At 46.2% G+C, this 17,066-nt stretch overlaps 1 protein-coding gene across 3 annotated transcripts in view; it reads left to right on the plus strand.

Annotated features, from left to right (window-relative positions):
- LOC135399319 (uncharacterized) overlaps positions 1-16,054 on the plus strand; it is a 34,741-nt gene extending 18,687 nt beyond the window's left edge. For all 3 annotated transcript variants that reach the window (XM_064631173.1, XM_064631172.1, XM_064631174.1), the window contains 2 exons: positions 6,399-6,541; positions 15,736-16,054. In XM_064631173.1, coding sequence (XP_064487243.1) covers positions 6,399-6,541; positions 15,736-15,945 — 353 coding nt within the window. In that variant the 3' untranslated portion in view covers positions 15,946-16,054. The remainder of the gene's footprint in view (positions 1-6,398; positions 6,542-15,735) is intronic.
- The last annotated feature ends 1,012 nt before the right edge of the window (positions 16,055-17,066 follow it).

Raw genomic sequence — 17,066 nt, forward strand, 5'->3', positions numbered from 1 at the left:
GCCATCACCACGTTAAAGAGTGTCGGGCTGAGAATGCTTCCTTGGGGGACTCCTTGAGGAACAGGATGCTGAGGGCTTTGGCCTTGGGACGTACGGACAGCGACAGTTCGGCCCGTAAGGAAGTCTTGGAGCCAGATGAAGAGCCGATCGGATACTCCAAACGAGCGCAAGGCGTGCAGCACACAAATGTGCGAGACGGTATCATATGCGCGCTTGATGTCGAGGAAGACCGATCGGACGATCCGTCGATGGGCTCGAGCATGTTGAACTGTGGAGACTAGGTCGAGAACTGAATCCATGGAGCTTCGGTGGCGACGAAATCCAGCCATTTCGTGAGGGAACGCACGTTGTTTTTCAAGCCACCAGTCGAGGCGATGCAAAACCATTCTCTCCATCAGTTTCCCCATACAGCTTGTCAGGCTCACCGGGCGAAAGGAGGATAGGGAATTTGGGGGATTGCCTGGTTTCAGGATGGGAACAACCAATGCCTCCTTCCATGTATGTGGTAAAGATCCTTGTTGCCAAGACGTATTATACACATGAAGGAGAGCTTGGAGTGACCGCCCGTCAAGGTTTCGTAGCACACGCGGCACGTAGCACAAGCGGCATAGGTGATTTTATCGGGCCCAGGGGACGAGGCGGCGTTCACAAGCTTCAACGCTATTGTAACTCCGCCGTTTGGGTAGCGTGAAGACGGACTCCAACAAACTATGCAGGGAAATGGAGACAGACGCCGGTAGGCAGAATACAGGGGAAGGCGACACAGTATATATTTACATCATTTGTACAGACTGGTGACGGACATACGTCCGAAGTACAGAAGGGCGATGAGCACCCGATGTCGGATGCTTTTAAAACCAACGAAGGCGAGAGTGTCCCGCTTTCTCTATTCCAGGAATACATCCCCTGCTTTGTTCGAAGGAGACCGCAGGTCTGTTTTCGGGATGGTTCCTTTTCTTCCCTGGGGTAGCTGCTCCCAAAAGACTTCTCAACTAGGTCGTCCCACGATGCCAATTCTCGGAACTTGACCTTGAGTCATAACAACGCTGCCTTTAGCTCGATTAGTGTGAAGTCGCGGTCCATAACTTCCGGGGGACGGGTCCAGTCTTGGTGAAGTTCAGCCGTCAAACTGTGGACAAAACTGCGGTGTAGGGGCGTGGTCGAAGCAGCCACCGGAGTCGTTAGTACCACGCAGAAGTCCGTCGCAAGCGTGTTTTCGTCTACACGCTGAACGATAGCCAAGGCCGCGAGAGGATTCTTTTGAGGGGGCGCCTCCTTCAGAGATCGGATTGTCCGCCAGATCTTCGTGGTCGGATCAAACGGTGAAAGGTGGTGGCAAAACTTACACCAACGCTTCCTGTCCTCGTTTTTAAGTTCTCGTGTTACTTTAGCTTTCATCCGGCGGTATTCCACAATGTCCGTAAGTTGCCCTGTCCGACGAGCCGTTCTTTCTGCTCGGCGACGTAATGCTCTAAGGTGGTTAATTGCTGGGGAATGGCCGACATGGCCTGTTACCCTTTTAGACATGACCACCGCGTCCTGAATACCGCGGGTAATTGCTTGAGACAGAGCCTCTGGGGACATACCGGTATGCACAGATGTTCTGAGGCCCGCACGAAAACGTCTCCAGTTTGTGAAAGAAATCAGTCCAGCAGTGGCTGAGAGGGGCAGTCTGTCGTGCGAAATATATAGAGGAAAATGATCGCTACCTCTAGTGTCGACATCCGTAGCGCACGACAAGTGGCGAATTATGTCGGTTGAGCACCACGAGAGGTCCAATACATCAAGTGACGTTGGGGATCGCATGTAAGTGGGCTCGCGGTTGTTCAGCAGGCACATGTTATTATTCTCCATTGCCTCCAACAACCTCCTTCCCCTACTGTCCGTCCTTCGGCTTCCCCAGGCCGAGAGATGTGCATTGAAGTCCCCTAGCACAAGCGCCGGGGCTTCCAGAGAACCAAGTATGCGTTCGAAGTCACTCCACGGGACCTGTACTGCGGGACGGATATAGATACTGACGACCGTTAACAGCATGGGGCCAAGGCGGATCCTGCAGGTGACGTAATCATAAGAGCGATGACAAACTGAGCCGATGGGTGCAGCAACGAGGTCATTGCGAACGTATAGCGCTGCTCTGCTCTCAGGGGAATCATGAGAGCGATAGAGTGTGTATCCATTAACACGATGTGTACAATCCATGCCGTGTTCGCCGTTTTGTTGCGAACCGGCTACCGCTATTATTTTTTTCGGTTCTGCTCCGGTTCGGGTTCAACAGTGTCATGAAAATTACGGTTCGGGTTCGGTTTCGGCAAAAATAACGATTCGGGTACGGTTTTCGGTTCGGGTTCGGTTCGACACCCTGTTTTAAATACATTTTGCGCTCAGTATTTAGTAACGTATTTTGAATACTTTTTTGTGGTATCTTCTACATGTCTGGTACAAATGTACTTAAAGTAAAGTATTGAAACTGTATTGAATTGTATCGAACTTGTACCACCACGAGCGTGCACTAATGGACGTCCCTATGCAACGCATTGACAAGCGGCCGCTCAACCTAGCGAAGATCCTCGGTCCGTGGTCGAACGCTTCCCACCAGACGCAGGGCCTTCATCTTCACCGGTCTGGCGACTGCTCTTTGAAAGCCCCCATCATCATCCCTTCATCCTCTCCCAACGCGAAATAGGGCAGTGTACCGCCTCAGCGGCGGTGAATCGCCCACCCCATCACCATCCAATGTATGTGTGTGTGTTGTACTACACAAGTTTACTTGGTCATATTAAATATCCTGATCAGTAAAGTACAAAGTCATTGACAAAGTACTTTAAAGTACTCATGAAGTAGTATTACAAATTTAGATCGTATCGCTGGATGTTTCAACACTTGAAAAAAAAAGTGATCTTTCGACTGTTATCTGTATAAAGTTTTAGCAAGCATTTTTGCGAAGCACCAGTTAGAAAATATGAATAGTTTACAGCTGACTCATTAATATGAACCGAAATACGCATAAAATACGCACGAAACCGTTGTTCGCATAATCTCGGGAGGAATATAACAGTCAACCAAGTCTGCTATCTTCGCCTAAGTCATCTAAGTCATTGAAATTATTAATTACCAGTCAGTAGACACGAATACACGTTAAGCGGCGAACGACGCTTCATGCTAGATTGGCTCATTTTAGCCCCCCGGCACTGGGGCTTTAGCGTTTTTAATGAAGTTGTATTGGAACGGCGCGATTCTGAGCCCGGGGTCTTTATGTAAAAGGCGGGTTATCGTGTTATCACTGACCACCGCCGTGCTACCATGACGCCGTTTTTAGAGTGAAGTGTCTGTGGAACAAAGACAGAGCACGGGCAAGAGCAAGTGTAAATAGAGAGTTCGACCCATTTTCGACCCATTGGCGATTCTCATATAGGATGTAAGTATAGCTGTTTTTACCTCTGTGATTTCAGATGCACAAAGAAAACCAACTTGGTGTGTTCTTTTCATTCTGACTGGGTGGCTGTCCCTTTACTTTTAGGGGCTTATCATGCGCTATGTGTGAGCGATCAGTTCTGCGCAGTTAAGGCGGACACCCTGTATATAGCTGAGGCTGATTACTATATTCATTCAACGATAAAGTTTGGAAGCCAAAATAAGCAAAACAAAACGTAAGAAACATTTGCAGAATTTAATAATCCTTTGAAATGATTTTTCGATACAACATATGCTACTGTTATTCCACCTCAGACAGAATGAAAATTGGCCAGATGCTTTTTCACTACACCAAAACATCACTGAGGCGTCCGCCGACGCCCCCGGGGGCGGCGTACCTCTAACGGCTGCGGAACCCATCGGCAGATCCGCCCCGTGGTGCGTCGCTTCGATAGAGCCGTTGTCCGCGACTCCAGGGCCAAAAAATTGTCCGCCTGGGTCGATCGGTGCGGACGCGAAAATTCGAATACCGGAAACGCTCGGCCGCTTTACGTCGCGAGACAACAATGATTACGAGCGACACCAGAGCTACAGTGGTCGGTCTGCGGATTAATGTTGACCACGTGAGGGAATTTACCGCCGTATTCTCACTCAGCCCTGAGGGATCCCTGCGCTTCAAAGGAACTTTCAGCAGCTTTGGCAATCGTTTAGATTTTTCTGGTACGTCCCATAGACGTTTGTGGTTTACTGGGTACCGGAGCAAGAACATGGCGGTAATGAGTTGAAAAATACTAAGTTGCCACGGTGTTCACTGTGGTCACATGAATGACGTGAGACAAGGAAATTCGGCAATGACGTTGTTGAAGATGATCTGTGGGATAGACGTGTCATTCTTTCCATGTTGTGCTCGGTGACAACAAAGCCAGACGCAGACCAAGCTGCAGTCGTCGATCCATCGGTGAAAATAGCTGTCCTGCTGTGGTTCTTCTGCATCATGGATAGACACATGGTTAGACAGTACTGTCTCAGTGCAACGGATCGTAAAGCTGACCTTCGGTGCACACCGGGCACAGTTACACAAACTTTAGGTACCAAAAATGTTCAAGGGGGATGCTGGGGATGCTGAGTCGATTGTGGAGGGATTGCTTTTGGCAAAGCTCTATGATGTGGAGCAATCGCTGTGAGGAAACGGGTATGGTTATACTCCATCCGCGGATGCACGCTCGTCGTCTGCCAACGATAGAGGTCCAACGTAAAAGTGTTTTACATGAGAAACCATTTGTGTGCACAACTAAGAAATATCTGTGTTTATTTATTTATTTTTTTCCTTACAAACAAACAAATCTCCGTGCTATGTCACTGAAATATATGTAATATACTATGTCACTTCATGAACGCTACCCAAAACTGTCGTTGATCCCTAATCCTCATATATATATAGGGAGTGACTTTTTCGGGTTAAACCCGATTTCTCCCTGAATTCCAGTCACTATGAAATCCTCAAGTGACGTTTCCACTGAAGGCGAACAAAGGTCGCCACGTGTAATACATGTGAGAATGGGTCACTTACGTTCCCAGCAATACACCCATGTGTGTCAACACTGTCTATGCCTTCGGGGATTAGCGCTGGAAGATCACGATCACGCAAAAAAACTACAAAAAACAAAACAGATAGATTAGGAAAAGACTTAATAGACGAGAGGAGAAACAAAAACACCCGATAACACCCGAAGGCACAATTATCACCCGATTTTCCCCCGAATTACAGATATAAAAATAGCGCCCCATTTTTACCCCCCGAATCTGAGAAAGGCATTTAACCCGAAAAAATCACTCCCTATATATATATATATATATATATTCATGTGTATGTCTTAGACATTAGTGGTCATAACAGTTTTAAGTTGCCAGCTTTGTTGTTATTATTTCGCGATTCCAGAAAATCCAGAGCATTCCTGCAGGGTACAACTTGTTCGGCAAGCAACAGAGGCTACGAGGCTAATAAATGAAGAAAGGAGGAAAAGAAAACGACAAAAACTCGACGACTCCATTTTCTTGAAAAGAGTGCAAGAGTTTCTGTTGCGTTAAATGTCATTGTAGTCTTATACCTCGAAAAGATGTTCATTTGTATGTAGTGTTACGTTTTCCTCTCCCCTACGTAGTGCCACTCACGTGGAATTGTAGGGTACATGAAATAAATAAATAAAAAAGTAGTTTTTATGTCCATACACCACATGCAAAGTTCCGCCCTTAGTTCCGTATGAGTGTTATTTGAACCGGATACCGGTATTTTTTTATGGTTCAGTTCCGGTTCAGCTCCAAGATGGCGTCGACTCTTTCGGTTCGGTTCAGTTCCGGTTCGTCCAAAAATAACGGTTGATGACGGTTTTCGGTTCGGGTTCGGTTCGACTCTCTGCTATATCAAGCCATGCTACGTCGAAACTAGGAGGTACCGAGGGTTCAAATCCCGGTGCCGGCTGTGCTGTCTGGGATTTTTCTTGGGTTCTTCTCGAATGCTGTCAGACATATGTTGGCACAGTTCCTTTAGAAGTCGGCCCAGGACGCACATTCCCCCAGAGCATTAGTCGTGACTTTGCACATCTCTGTGAGGCCGACAACGGCGAACTCTTTCAGCACTATGCACAACGGGTCTTACCCGAAACCCCAATGTTTCTCGGCCACGAGGATCCTTCGAATGAGGTTACTCTCGAAGGTCATTCAGATGACCTGCATCGTAGTTGATAACAGGTTGTGTTAGTCTAGCATCCCTGACCAGTAATCAGGAACCCCGTGGCGCTGGCACTCGTTAGCTTTTTCGTGAATCACTTGTTGACTTCGTCCATTAGGCTCCTGGAGGCTCTATGTGTTTATCCCTATATAGATGAAGCACGCCCCGGCTCGTTGCCTATCTGAAATATATATTTGTACGAAACAAACCTGCACAGCTTTTTCACGTCTCATCCGGGTCTTGTTCTGTTTGCTTGCAGTTATGAGCATCCCCTACATTGGCTACGGTGTCATCGCCAAGGCATCTCTTGCGGACTTCATTGCCTATTCCTTGAACATGGCTGTGCTGTTTACTTACTCCTTTATCAGCTACTACTACAACGAGACTGACCCCGAGAACCTGGTACGGAGTAGCTTTGTACTCGTTTACTGTGTTTCGTATCGGAGCCCATTCGTTTAGCGAGCCTCGTTCTAGGGATCCTAGTTTTAGAGGCTTCCTCCTAGACAGCCACGTTTTAGAGAATAACGTATCAAGGAAAATGGACATACCTTTCCTCTCTCCATCTGTGTGCGTCTGTATACGACGCTTATAGCCACAGTTGCTTCGCGGCGCTAACACGGAACAAAAAAAAAGGAAAGAAATGGCGACGCGTTACGTTAGTAGTAATGACTGGACACAGACTGCCGCCAACGCACAACTAGCCTTAAACACGATTAATTAATCAATTAGAGCTAATTGGGACCCCCACATTAATCAGCATCATCCAATGAGTCATCACACTAATTGGGGAGCGTCTAACTCGTGTTCAGGCCAGCTGTGCGTTGGCGGCAACCTGTGTCCATAAAAAAGAAAAAAAAATAGATAGAGATAGAGTGGAGAGAAGGAGTTCAGTTGAAGATCAACGACGCTTGAAGAAAGCGGTACGGAACAGCCGCTGACCATCGCCGGGCGACGGAGCACAGAGGCAGGTTGCAAAGCATCGCAGCTATGACCACACGTTCCGGACATCCTGTGACGTATCATGACATGTCTGGGCAGGTTAGGACAGCTCTGGACATGCGAGGAGAAAAACACTCGTAACACAGAGGCTGGGAAAGCAAGAGTAAATATGTTAACCATCAAAAGCTAACAACAAAAAGAATTAGTTACACAACAAATGAGCCCACCACAACAGCAGGAGCGCAGAACGATGCGACTGCTCCATCCGACAGCCAGGCAGAGAACTGACTCGTAATGGTTTTTTCTCCTGTATAAAGTCCGCAGCTGCACCCCTAGCGGTTACTTCTCAACTAATCTCACGACAAAATTATTAAGAATCACGCCAGCGCTACTCTCGTTCCCAAGGCAGAAGAAGATAGAAAGTGGCGGGGATTCCCAGACAAACAGCAACCAGCAACACGACATGCACGGGCATGAAAATCGCAAACAAGCGGGGACAAAGTTGGCGAAAGAATTAGTTACACAACACATCAGTCACGAGGAGCGCAGAACGACTAGTCCATCCCGTCCGACAGCAGGCGCAGAACCTGAATACGTAATGCTTTTTACTCCTCTATAAAGTCATGTATCTGTCCCCTCTTCGTGGTTGATTTCTGAACTAATTTAATCGCAAAATTATTAAGAATTGTTCTAGCAATATTCCCATTCAGGGCAGCACTATCGACATCGTCAGACAAGAATGTTCCTTGTCAAAAAAAGAAAAAAATACAAAGCTAGATGCATCAACAGAGGAAAGCATGCATGTCGGGGCATGTCAGGAGCTCGAGGACAAATCGCACGACTGCTGGGAAACAGAGGAAAGCAAAACACAGAGACACTTGAACAGAGTGAAAAGACACTCACCATCATCGGACACGTAACACTACATTCCCTCATTGTAAATCCACTCGTCACAAAATCACCTGCATCGTCGAACACCATTCACCAGTGACGAACCAAACATCCGCACCACATCAGATGCAGACGGAACCCCACCGAAGCTGCGCTCTTCCACTAACGGCCAAACGCAATTGCTAGGAACAGAATTAACGCATCCACACCCGCCAGTGTCCAAGAGAGAAGTTGAATCCTTGCGCCCCCTGCAGGCTTTGCTCATTGGTCGTAAACGTCATCCTATTGTCTCAGGGCTACACTGTTTTTTTCCACTAATGTCCAACCCATCGCCTCTGGACAAGGTCCACCTGAAACAATAGAGTCACGGTATGACCGTCATCATGCAGCTGCGTGGCTCAAGGACGCGTACGCCCTAGACAGGGGACCTGTTATTTATTGAATCACTATCCCAAAATTACTTCCTTATTCTACTATAATGATTGCATAGGAACTTTTGCAGAAAAACACCATATATGAGAGGTGATTGTAGGAATTAAGCATTTCATTCCCAAAGTCTTACTAAATGTGACTTATGAGTACAGGAAAAAACAAAATAATGGTTCAGCAAGACATGTCCATCCCATCCGAGAGCCAGTCAGCTAACTGAATAATGACGCTTTGTTCCTCCTGATTAAAGTCACACACCTGTCCCCCTTGCGGTTACTCTCTGAACTAAATGGAATCGCAAAATATTACGAAATCATTTCTAGCTCTACTCCCATTCAAGGCAGCACTATCGACATCGTCAAGAATGTTTCTTTTCAAAAAGAAAAAAACTACATGCAGAAGGAAAGCATGTCGAACAGGTCTGGGGTCATGTCAGCGCATGTTTGTCAGAACCAACAAGGGGGAAAAAAGCGAAAAGAAACACTGAACAAAGCAGAAAACCAGCATCAAACTCTTTCTAAGCACACGCACTCCTCTTATTCAAAAACAGTGCTCATCATAAATCCGTCCAGGACAATACACACCATTTTTCTATTGCCACACTTTTTTCCAGTAACGGTCAATGCATTGCTACAGACACCTGAAACACTGCGTGACGTCATCACATCCTGTCTGAAGAAGACAGCGGCAAAGACAAACACTGCTATTATTTATTGAATCGCAAGGTTATTTCCTTTGTCCGACTCTTAATGACGTTCACTTTTACAATAAAATTCAACAAAAAAAGCACAGTGCATGAATCTTGAACTTGGCGATTTTCACCCAAAGGCTCATCATGGTCATTAGAATCACAACACCAGTAAACTACCACTGCTCTTTTAAAATAATAAGTGAGACCACTCAACATCATCACCAGGCTTATGTAATACATGACCCTTTCTATGCTCGTATACTCGTTGTCTGAGACTACACCTGCGAGCAAAAAGGCGCGAAAGCAGGGGGCAAAGTTCCATTCGCGCATGACAAAGCACAAGACAGAACGCCTTTACTGGAACAGATATATGATGTGATTGCATTCCCACTATATTAATGATTTTCTATCTTGCATTGCAGTTTAGAAAAATTACTACAAAACTATAATTTTAGAAGCCTATTAAATTCTACTTTCTATGGAAACTATAATTGCCCTGTTACTTGGATCAATTAATCAATTGGACTATTGGACTTGGACTATTAATCAATCGCTCCAATTTTTTTCTCTCTTCCAATTTCAGCCTACCGGGTCTTGTCATGCAGTGAAGCAGACTCACATCCAAAATAATTAATTTACACTGAGGGTGCCGTGCTTAAGGAATTCCTATCCTGCGCTCAGATGCAAGCGTTTCTACACGAATACCTATAACAGCTTACTTCTTCAACATACCGAGCTCCTAACAACATCTAACAAACAAGCAGAGAAGTAGTATAATTATATGTCCTACAGCCAAGAGTTTTCTCTAATCCAATTCCAATCTAATTCTAATCCAATTCGAATCCAATTCTAAGCCATAATCCAGTTCTAATCCAACACAATCCAGTTCTAATCCAACACAAGCCAAATCCAAAGCCATCTGATTGGCCGCCATTAGCTCCACCCACTTCACGTTGATTGGCCCATGCTAAGCCTACTGATCTTTGATTGGCTGACCGTAGCTCCGCTCCTTTATGCTAATTAGTTGGCTTGGCTCCACCCAGTTCACGCTGAATGGCCCGTGCTAAGCCTACTGATCATTGATTGGTTGACTGTAGCTCCGCCCCTTTATGCTAATTACTCGGCTCCGCCCACTTCACGCTGATTGGTGCATGAGTATCGCTGAGCACAGCTCCACCCCTTTATGCTAATTACCGGCTCCGCTGATTGGTCCATTCTAGGCCTACTGATCACTCTCCACATTTTCCAGACTTTCTAAGCCCTCTGGTTGGCCGTCCCCAATTTAAGCCTACCGATTGGCCCGTTCTAAGCCCACTGATTGGCTGACTAAGCCTGCTGAACATAGCCTTCATTAGCGCCCGCAAGATGGCAGCGGCCCCGCTGCGGCTTTATCTCATCATGGTCATTAGAATCACAACACCAGTCAGCCCCACCTGAGAATAACGTATCAAGGAAAATGGACACACCTTACTCTCAGACCCTGGCTCTGACCTGACTGAGTCTCCCACAGACCCCTGACTCTGCGAGACCCCTGAGTCTCCCACAGTTAAATTTATCTCATCTAGAGATGAGTGTGAGTGACCAACGAGTGGCTTGCAGTTCAATGGATCAATAGCAGTGGGTGAGTGACCACTTGCTGTTAGATGGACCAATTGGAGTTGGAGCCTATGAGGGAGCTGTGACCAACTAGAACCAATAAGGAGCTGGGTGAGCGGCCACTTGCAGTCAGGTGGACTAACGAGCAGACCACTTGCAGTTAGATGAACCAATAACAGTTGGAATCTACCGAGGGAGCTGAGTGAGCAATGAGCGCGAGAGATGACCGCATAGAATTATAGACCAATGATCTATCTGATGCAGCTGAACCAACCCACAGCTAGACTAGGAGGCTGTTGTACCAAATAAAGGTTGAAATCAACAATTGTCGTGTGTCTTGTCTGAAGCTGCTGCCTGGCTTAGGAGCGACAAATTCAGGTTAGCCAATCACCGTTCAGTAGGCTTAGCGTGGACCAATCAGTGTCAGCCATCGGTAGGCTTAGAATGGACCAATCGTTGTGAAGGGCCAATCAGCGTGAAGTGGGCGGAGCCAGTAAAGAATTGCACCATCTGGTGTCAGTGGACTCAGAACGGGCCAGCGAGGGCTAATCGGTAGGCTTACATTGGGGACGGCCAATCAGAGCGCCTGGAAAGTCTGGGAGGGTGATCAGTAGGCTTTGGCTTAGACGTCTGAATCAGTAGGCTTAGAATGGACCAATCAGCATGAAGTGGGCAGAAAGTTGCACGCCACAAGGGAAGTTTGAACATCTGAGATAAAGCCGCAGCTGGGCCGCTGCCATCTTGCGGGCGCTAATGTAGGCTATGTTCAGCGGGCTTAGTCAGCGAATCAGTGGGCTTAGAACGGGCCAATCGGTAGGCTTAAATTGGGGACAACCAATCAGAGGGCTTAGAAAGTCTGGAAAATGTGGAAGTGATCAGTACGCTTAGAATGGACCAATCAGCGGAGCCGGTTAATTAGCATAAAGGGGTGGAGCTGTGCTCAGCGATACGCATGCACCAATCAGCGTGAAGTGGGCGGAGCCTAGTAATTAGCATAAAGGGGCGGAGCTACAGTCAACCAATCAATGATCAGTAGGCTTAGCATGGGCCAATCAACGTGAAGTGGGCGGAGCTAATGGCGGCCAATCAGATGGCTTTGGATTATGGCTTAGAATTGGATTCGAATTGGATTAGAATTGGATTGGAATTGGATTAGAGAAAACTCTTGGCTATAGGACATATAATTATGCTACTTCTCTGCTTGTTTGTTAGATGTTGTTAGGAGCTCGGTATGTTGAAGAACTAAGCTGTTATAGGTATTCGTGTAGAAACGCTTTCATCTGAACGCAGGATAGGAATTCCTTAAGCACAGCACCCTCAGTGTAAATTAATTATTTTGGATGTGAGTCTGCTTCACTGCATGACAAGACCCGGTAGGCTGAAATGGGAAGAGAGAAAAAAATTGGAGCGATTGATTAATAGTCCAAGTCCAATAGTCCAATTGATTAATTGATCCAAGTAACAGGGCAATTATAGTTTCCATAGAAAGTAGAATTTTAATAGGCTTCTAAAATTATAGTTTTGTAGTAATTTTTCCAAACTGCAATGCAAGATAGAAAATCATTAATATAGTGGGAATGCAATCACATCATATATCTGTTCCAGTAAAGGCGTTCTGTCTTGTGCTTTGTCATGCGCGAATGGAACTTTGCCCCTGGCTTTCGCGCCTTTTTGCTCGCAGGTGTAGTCTCAGACAACGAGTATACGAGCATAGAAAGGGTCATGTATTACATAAGCCTGGTGATGATGTTGAGTGGTCTCACTTATTATTTTAAAAGAGCAGTGGTAGTTTACTGGTGTTGTGATTCTAATGACCATGATGAGCCTTTGGGGTGAAAATCGCCAAGATCAAGATTCATGCACGGTGCTTTTTTTGTTGAATTTTATTGTAAAACTGAACGTCATTAAGAGTCGGACAAAGGAAATAACCTTGCGATTCAATAAATAATAGGAGTGTTTGTCTTTGCCGCTGTCTTCTTCAGACAGGATGTGATGACGTCACGCAGTGTTTCAGGTGTCTGTAGCAATGCATTGACCGTTACTGGAAAAAAGTGTGGCAATAGAAAAATGGTGTGTATTGTCCTGAACGGATTTATGATGAGCACTGTTTTTGAATAAGAGGAGTGCGTGTGCTTAGAAATAGTTTGATGCTGGTTTTCTGCTTTGTTCAAGTGTTTCTTTCCGCTTTTTTCCCCCTTGTTGTCTGACAAACATGTGCTGACATGCCCAGACCTGTTCCGACATGCTTTCCTTCTACATGTAGTTTTTTTCTTTTTGAAAAGAAACATGTCGATAGTGCTGCCTTGAATGGGAGTAGAGCTAGAACGATTCTTAATAATTTTGCGATTCGTTTAGTTCAGAGAGTAACCGCAAGGGGGACAGGTGTGTGACTTTATTCAGGAGGAACAAAGCGTCATTATTCAGTTAGCTGACTGGCTCTCGGATGGGATGGACATGTCTTGATGAACCATTATTTTGATTTTTCCTGTACTCATGAGTCTCATTTAGTAAGACTTTGGGAATGAAATGCTTAATTCCTACAATCACCTCTCATATATGGTGTTTTTCTGCAATAGTTCCCTAGGCAATCATTATAGTAGAATAAAGGAAACAATCTTGGGATAGTGATTCAATAAATAACAGGTCCCCTGTCTAGAGCGCACGCGTCCTTGAGCCACGCAGCTGCATGATGACGTCATACCGCGACTCTATTGTTTCAGATGGACCTTGTCCTGAGGCGATGGGTTGGACATTAGTGGAAAAAAACAGTGTAGCCCTGAGACAATAGGATGACGTCACGACCAATGAGCAAAGCCTGCAGGGGGCGCAAGGATTCACTTCTCTCTTGGACACTGGCGGGTGTGGATGCGTTAATTCTGTTCCTAGCAATTGCGTTGGTCGTTAGTGGAAGAGCGTAGCTTCGGTGGGGTTCCGTCTGCCTCTGATGGGGTGCGGATGTGTGGTTCGTCACTGGTGAATGGTGTTCGACGATGCAGGTGGATTTTGTGACGAGTGGATTTACAATGAGGGAATGTAGTGTACGTGTCCAATGATGGTGAGTGTCTTTTCATTCTGTTCAAGTGTCTCTGTGTTTGCTTTCCTCTGTTGCTCAGCAGTCGTGCGATTTGTCCTCGTGTAATAGCGCTCCTGACATGCCCCGACATGCATGCTTTCCTCTGTTGACGCATGTCGCTTTGTATTTTTTTCTTTTTTGGCAAGGAACATTCTTGTCTTGACGATGTCGATAGTGCTGCCCTGAATGGGAATAGTGCTAGAACAATTCTTAATAATTTTGCGATTAAATTAGTTCAGAAATCAACCGCAAGAGGGACAGATGCATGACTTTATAGAGGAGTAAAAAGCGTTACGGTTCAGTTCTGCGCCTGGCTGTTGGACGGAATGGACGTGTGGCTCTGCGCTCCTCGTGACTGATGTGTTGTGTAACTAATTCTTTCGCTAACTTTGTCCCCGCTTTGTTTGCGATTTTCATGCCCGTGCATGTCGGGCGCTGGTTGTTATTGTAACTGTAAGGGCATCCCCGCCATTTTCTATCTTCCGTAAAAGCTGCCTTGGGAACGAGAGTAGCGCTGGCGTGATTCTTAATAATTTTGCCGTGAAATTGTTGAGAAAGTAACCGCTAGGGGGGCTGCTGATGCGTAACTTTATAGAAGAGAAAAAGCATTACGATTCAGTTCTGCGCCTGGCTGTCGGACGGGATGGACGTGTCGTTCTGCGCTCCTCGTGACTGATGTGTTGTGTAACTAATTCTTTCGCCAACTTTGTCCCCGCTTTGTTTGCGATTTTCATGCCCGTGCATGTCGGGCGCTGGTTGCTGTTGCCCGGGAATCCCCGCCATTTTCTATCTTCTTCTGCCTTGGGAACGAGAGTAGCGCTGGCGTGATTCTTAATAATTTTGTCGTGAGATTAGTTCAGAAACTAACCGCTAGGGAGTGCAGCTGTGGGACTTTATACAGGAGAAAAAATCATGACGAGTCAGTTCTCTGCCTGGCTGTCGGATGGAGCAGTCGCATCGTTCTGCACTCCCTGTGACTGCTGTTGTGGTGGGCTCATTTGTTGTGTAACTAATTCTTTTTGTTGTTAGCTATTGATGGTTAACATATTTACTCTTGCTTTCCCAGCCTCTGTATTACGAGTGTTTTTCTCCTCGCATGTCCAGAGCTGTCCTAACCTGCCGAGACATGTCATGATGACGTCACAGCTGACGTCACAGGATGTCCGGAACTTGTGGTCATAGCTGCGATGCTTTGCAACCTGCCTCTGTGCTCCGTCGCCCGGCGATGGTCAGCGGCCGTTCCGTACCGCTTTCTTCAAGATGGCGTTGATCTTCAACTAAACTCCTTCTCTCCACTCTATCTCTATCTATTTTTTTTTCTTTTTTATGGACACAGGTTGCCGCCAACGCACAGCTGGCCTGAACACGAGTTAGACGCTCCTCAATTGGTGTGATGACTCATTGGATGATGCTGATTAATGTGGGGGTCCCAATTAGCTCTAATTGATTAATTAATCGTGTTTAAGGCTAGTTGTGCGTTGGCGGCAATCTGTGTCCAGTCATTACGTTTTAGCGAAGTGACCTAACCTCTGGATGGTTTCTTTTTCGTTTTCGTTTCTTTCCTCTGTTGAGATACGCGAGAACGTATACCTGTTTTATGGGGATTCTTAAAAGTCTTACGCTGGACCTATGAGGAAGCGAGGTTGTAGGAGCTGGTACCATCTTCTTAATGCACGCACGCGTGTATGTACGTACGCACATTCATACATACATAGGTAGATACATGCGTACTGTTGGGGACACGGTTAGCTAAAATCGTCTATCAGTACTTCGCCGTCCCATATTACCTCGGTTGCGCCTGAAAGTGTTGTGCCAGTATTGTATTTGAAGGTGGACCATGTGCTACACGTGTTTGTTACTCAAAAGAAATAGTTTTGCAACACCTGGAGATTTGAGAAGTGATAAACCACGGAGCGCTGATTTTAGACAACCGTGTCCCCTACAGTACGTGCATATGCAGTCTTCACTTTCTTCCAGGGCCGTCTAGCAGCTGTGGTCGTCTTGTGGTTTATGTCCTTTGTTGTCGGGATTTGGGCTATGTGCAAGCATACACCGTGGCAGAGGTTCACCTTCCACCTAAGTAGCCGCGAAGACGATGGGGTCAAGCTTATGATTTGCTCTGTATGCAAAAGTATCATCATGGTTGTTGTGCAATGCCAGGTAGGCAGCCTTCATTTCACAAAATAGAGTCACTAAATAGGGAGCATAGTAGCAGCACTGAGCCACGCCGGCGAGCGAGACCGCCATGTTGGGTCCGGCGTGGCTGCGTCGCCTAGCAATGGCACTCCAATCTCCCCCTTCTCCGCCGGAGAACAGCGAGCAGTCGAGCCAGCTCGCAACCGAGGAAACCGGTTTTGGATGGAGGTGACTCAACATGGACGGCGCGTTCTTGGAAGGAGAAACCAGGGAAGGGTAACGGTAATGGTAACGGAAACAGAAACGGCATATTACCGAAATTGAAGATGGTAACGATAACGGAAACGCATTCCACGGCCCTCCATTACCGGAAACAGAAACGGAAACGAATTTATCGTCCGGTATTGAATTCGGGTAATGGCTATTCCTGTTGTGCGATGACATTTGAGTGACTTTTCATTTTTTGTTTTTGTATTTTGATGACTCCATTCCCTGTAATGCTATAAATACTACACGAGAGCATGGAAAGAAAGCGCAAAATTGATCTCGAGGGTGCATCCCACACTTACCTCGTCCCAGTCCTCGTAGCTCCATGACATCGACACGTGACTATACTCCACCATAGCACAAGGATGCCAGCCTATGATTTTTAGTTACTTATTTTGTACTTTTTTTCTTTTCACTGTGGCCATGGCAGTATTATTTACTACTGAGAGCGTCCGCTTATGAATGCGACATTGGATGAAAGTTACGCCCATCTTGAGTTGCTGGACTCCGAGTTACTGTAGACTGAAAACATGTTCCTACATATATATATATATATATATATATATATATATATATATATTTATTTATCTTGCAAGATGTGCGCATCCCAACGAAGTAAAATTACTTGTGTAGTGTGTACGCGTGACATCGAAGCAGCACTTGGGCAAAATAGGGTGCTGATAGAGCCGGACGGGCTGTCCTCCCGCAGCTCTGTAACAACCGTTCCATTGGCCTATGCCTGACTAACCTTTCCTCGCTTTTTTTAAAATAAACATATCCCCCCCTTTCCATTACCGGAAACAGTAACGGAAACGAAACGGAAATGAAATTGAAAGGCCGGTATCAGAAACGGATAACGGAAACGAAAATATAGCACGACAATGGAAACGGTAACCAAAATATGC

Source organism: Ornithodoros turicata, chromosome 6 (genome assembly GCF_037126465.1).
Source record: "Ornithodoros turicata isolate Travis chromosome 6, ASM3712646v1, whole genome shotgun sequence".
Classification (NCBI taxonomy): domain Eukaryota; kingdom Metazoa; phylum Arthropoda; class Arachnida; order Ixodida; family Argasidae; genus Ornithodoros; species Ornithodoros turicata.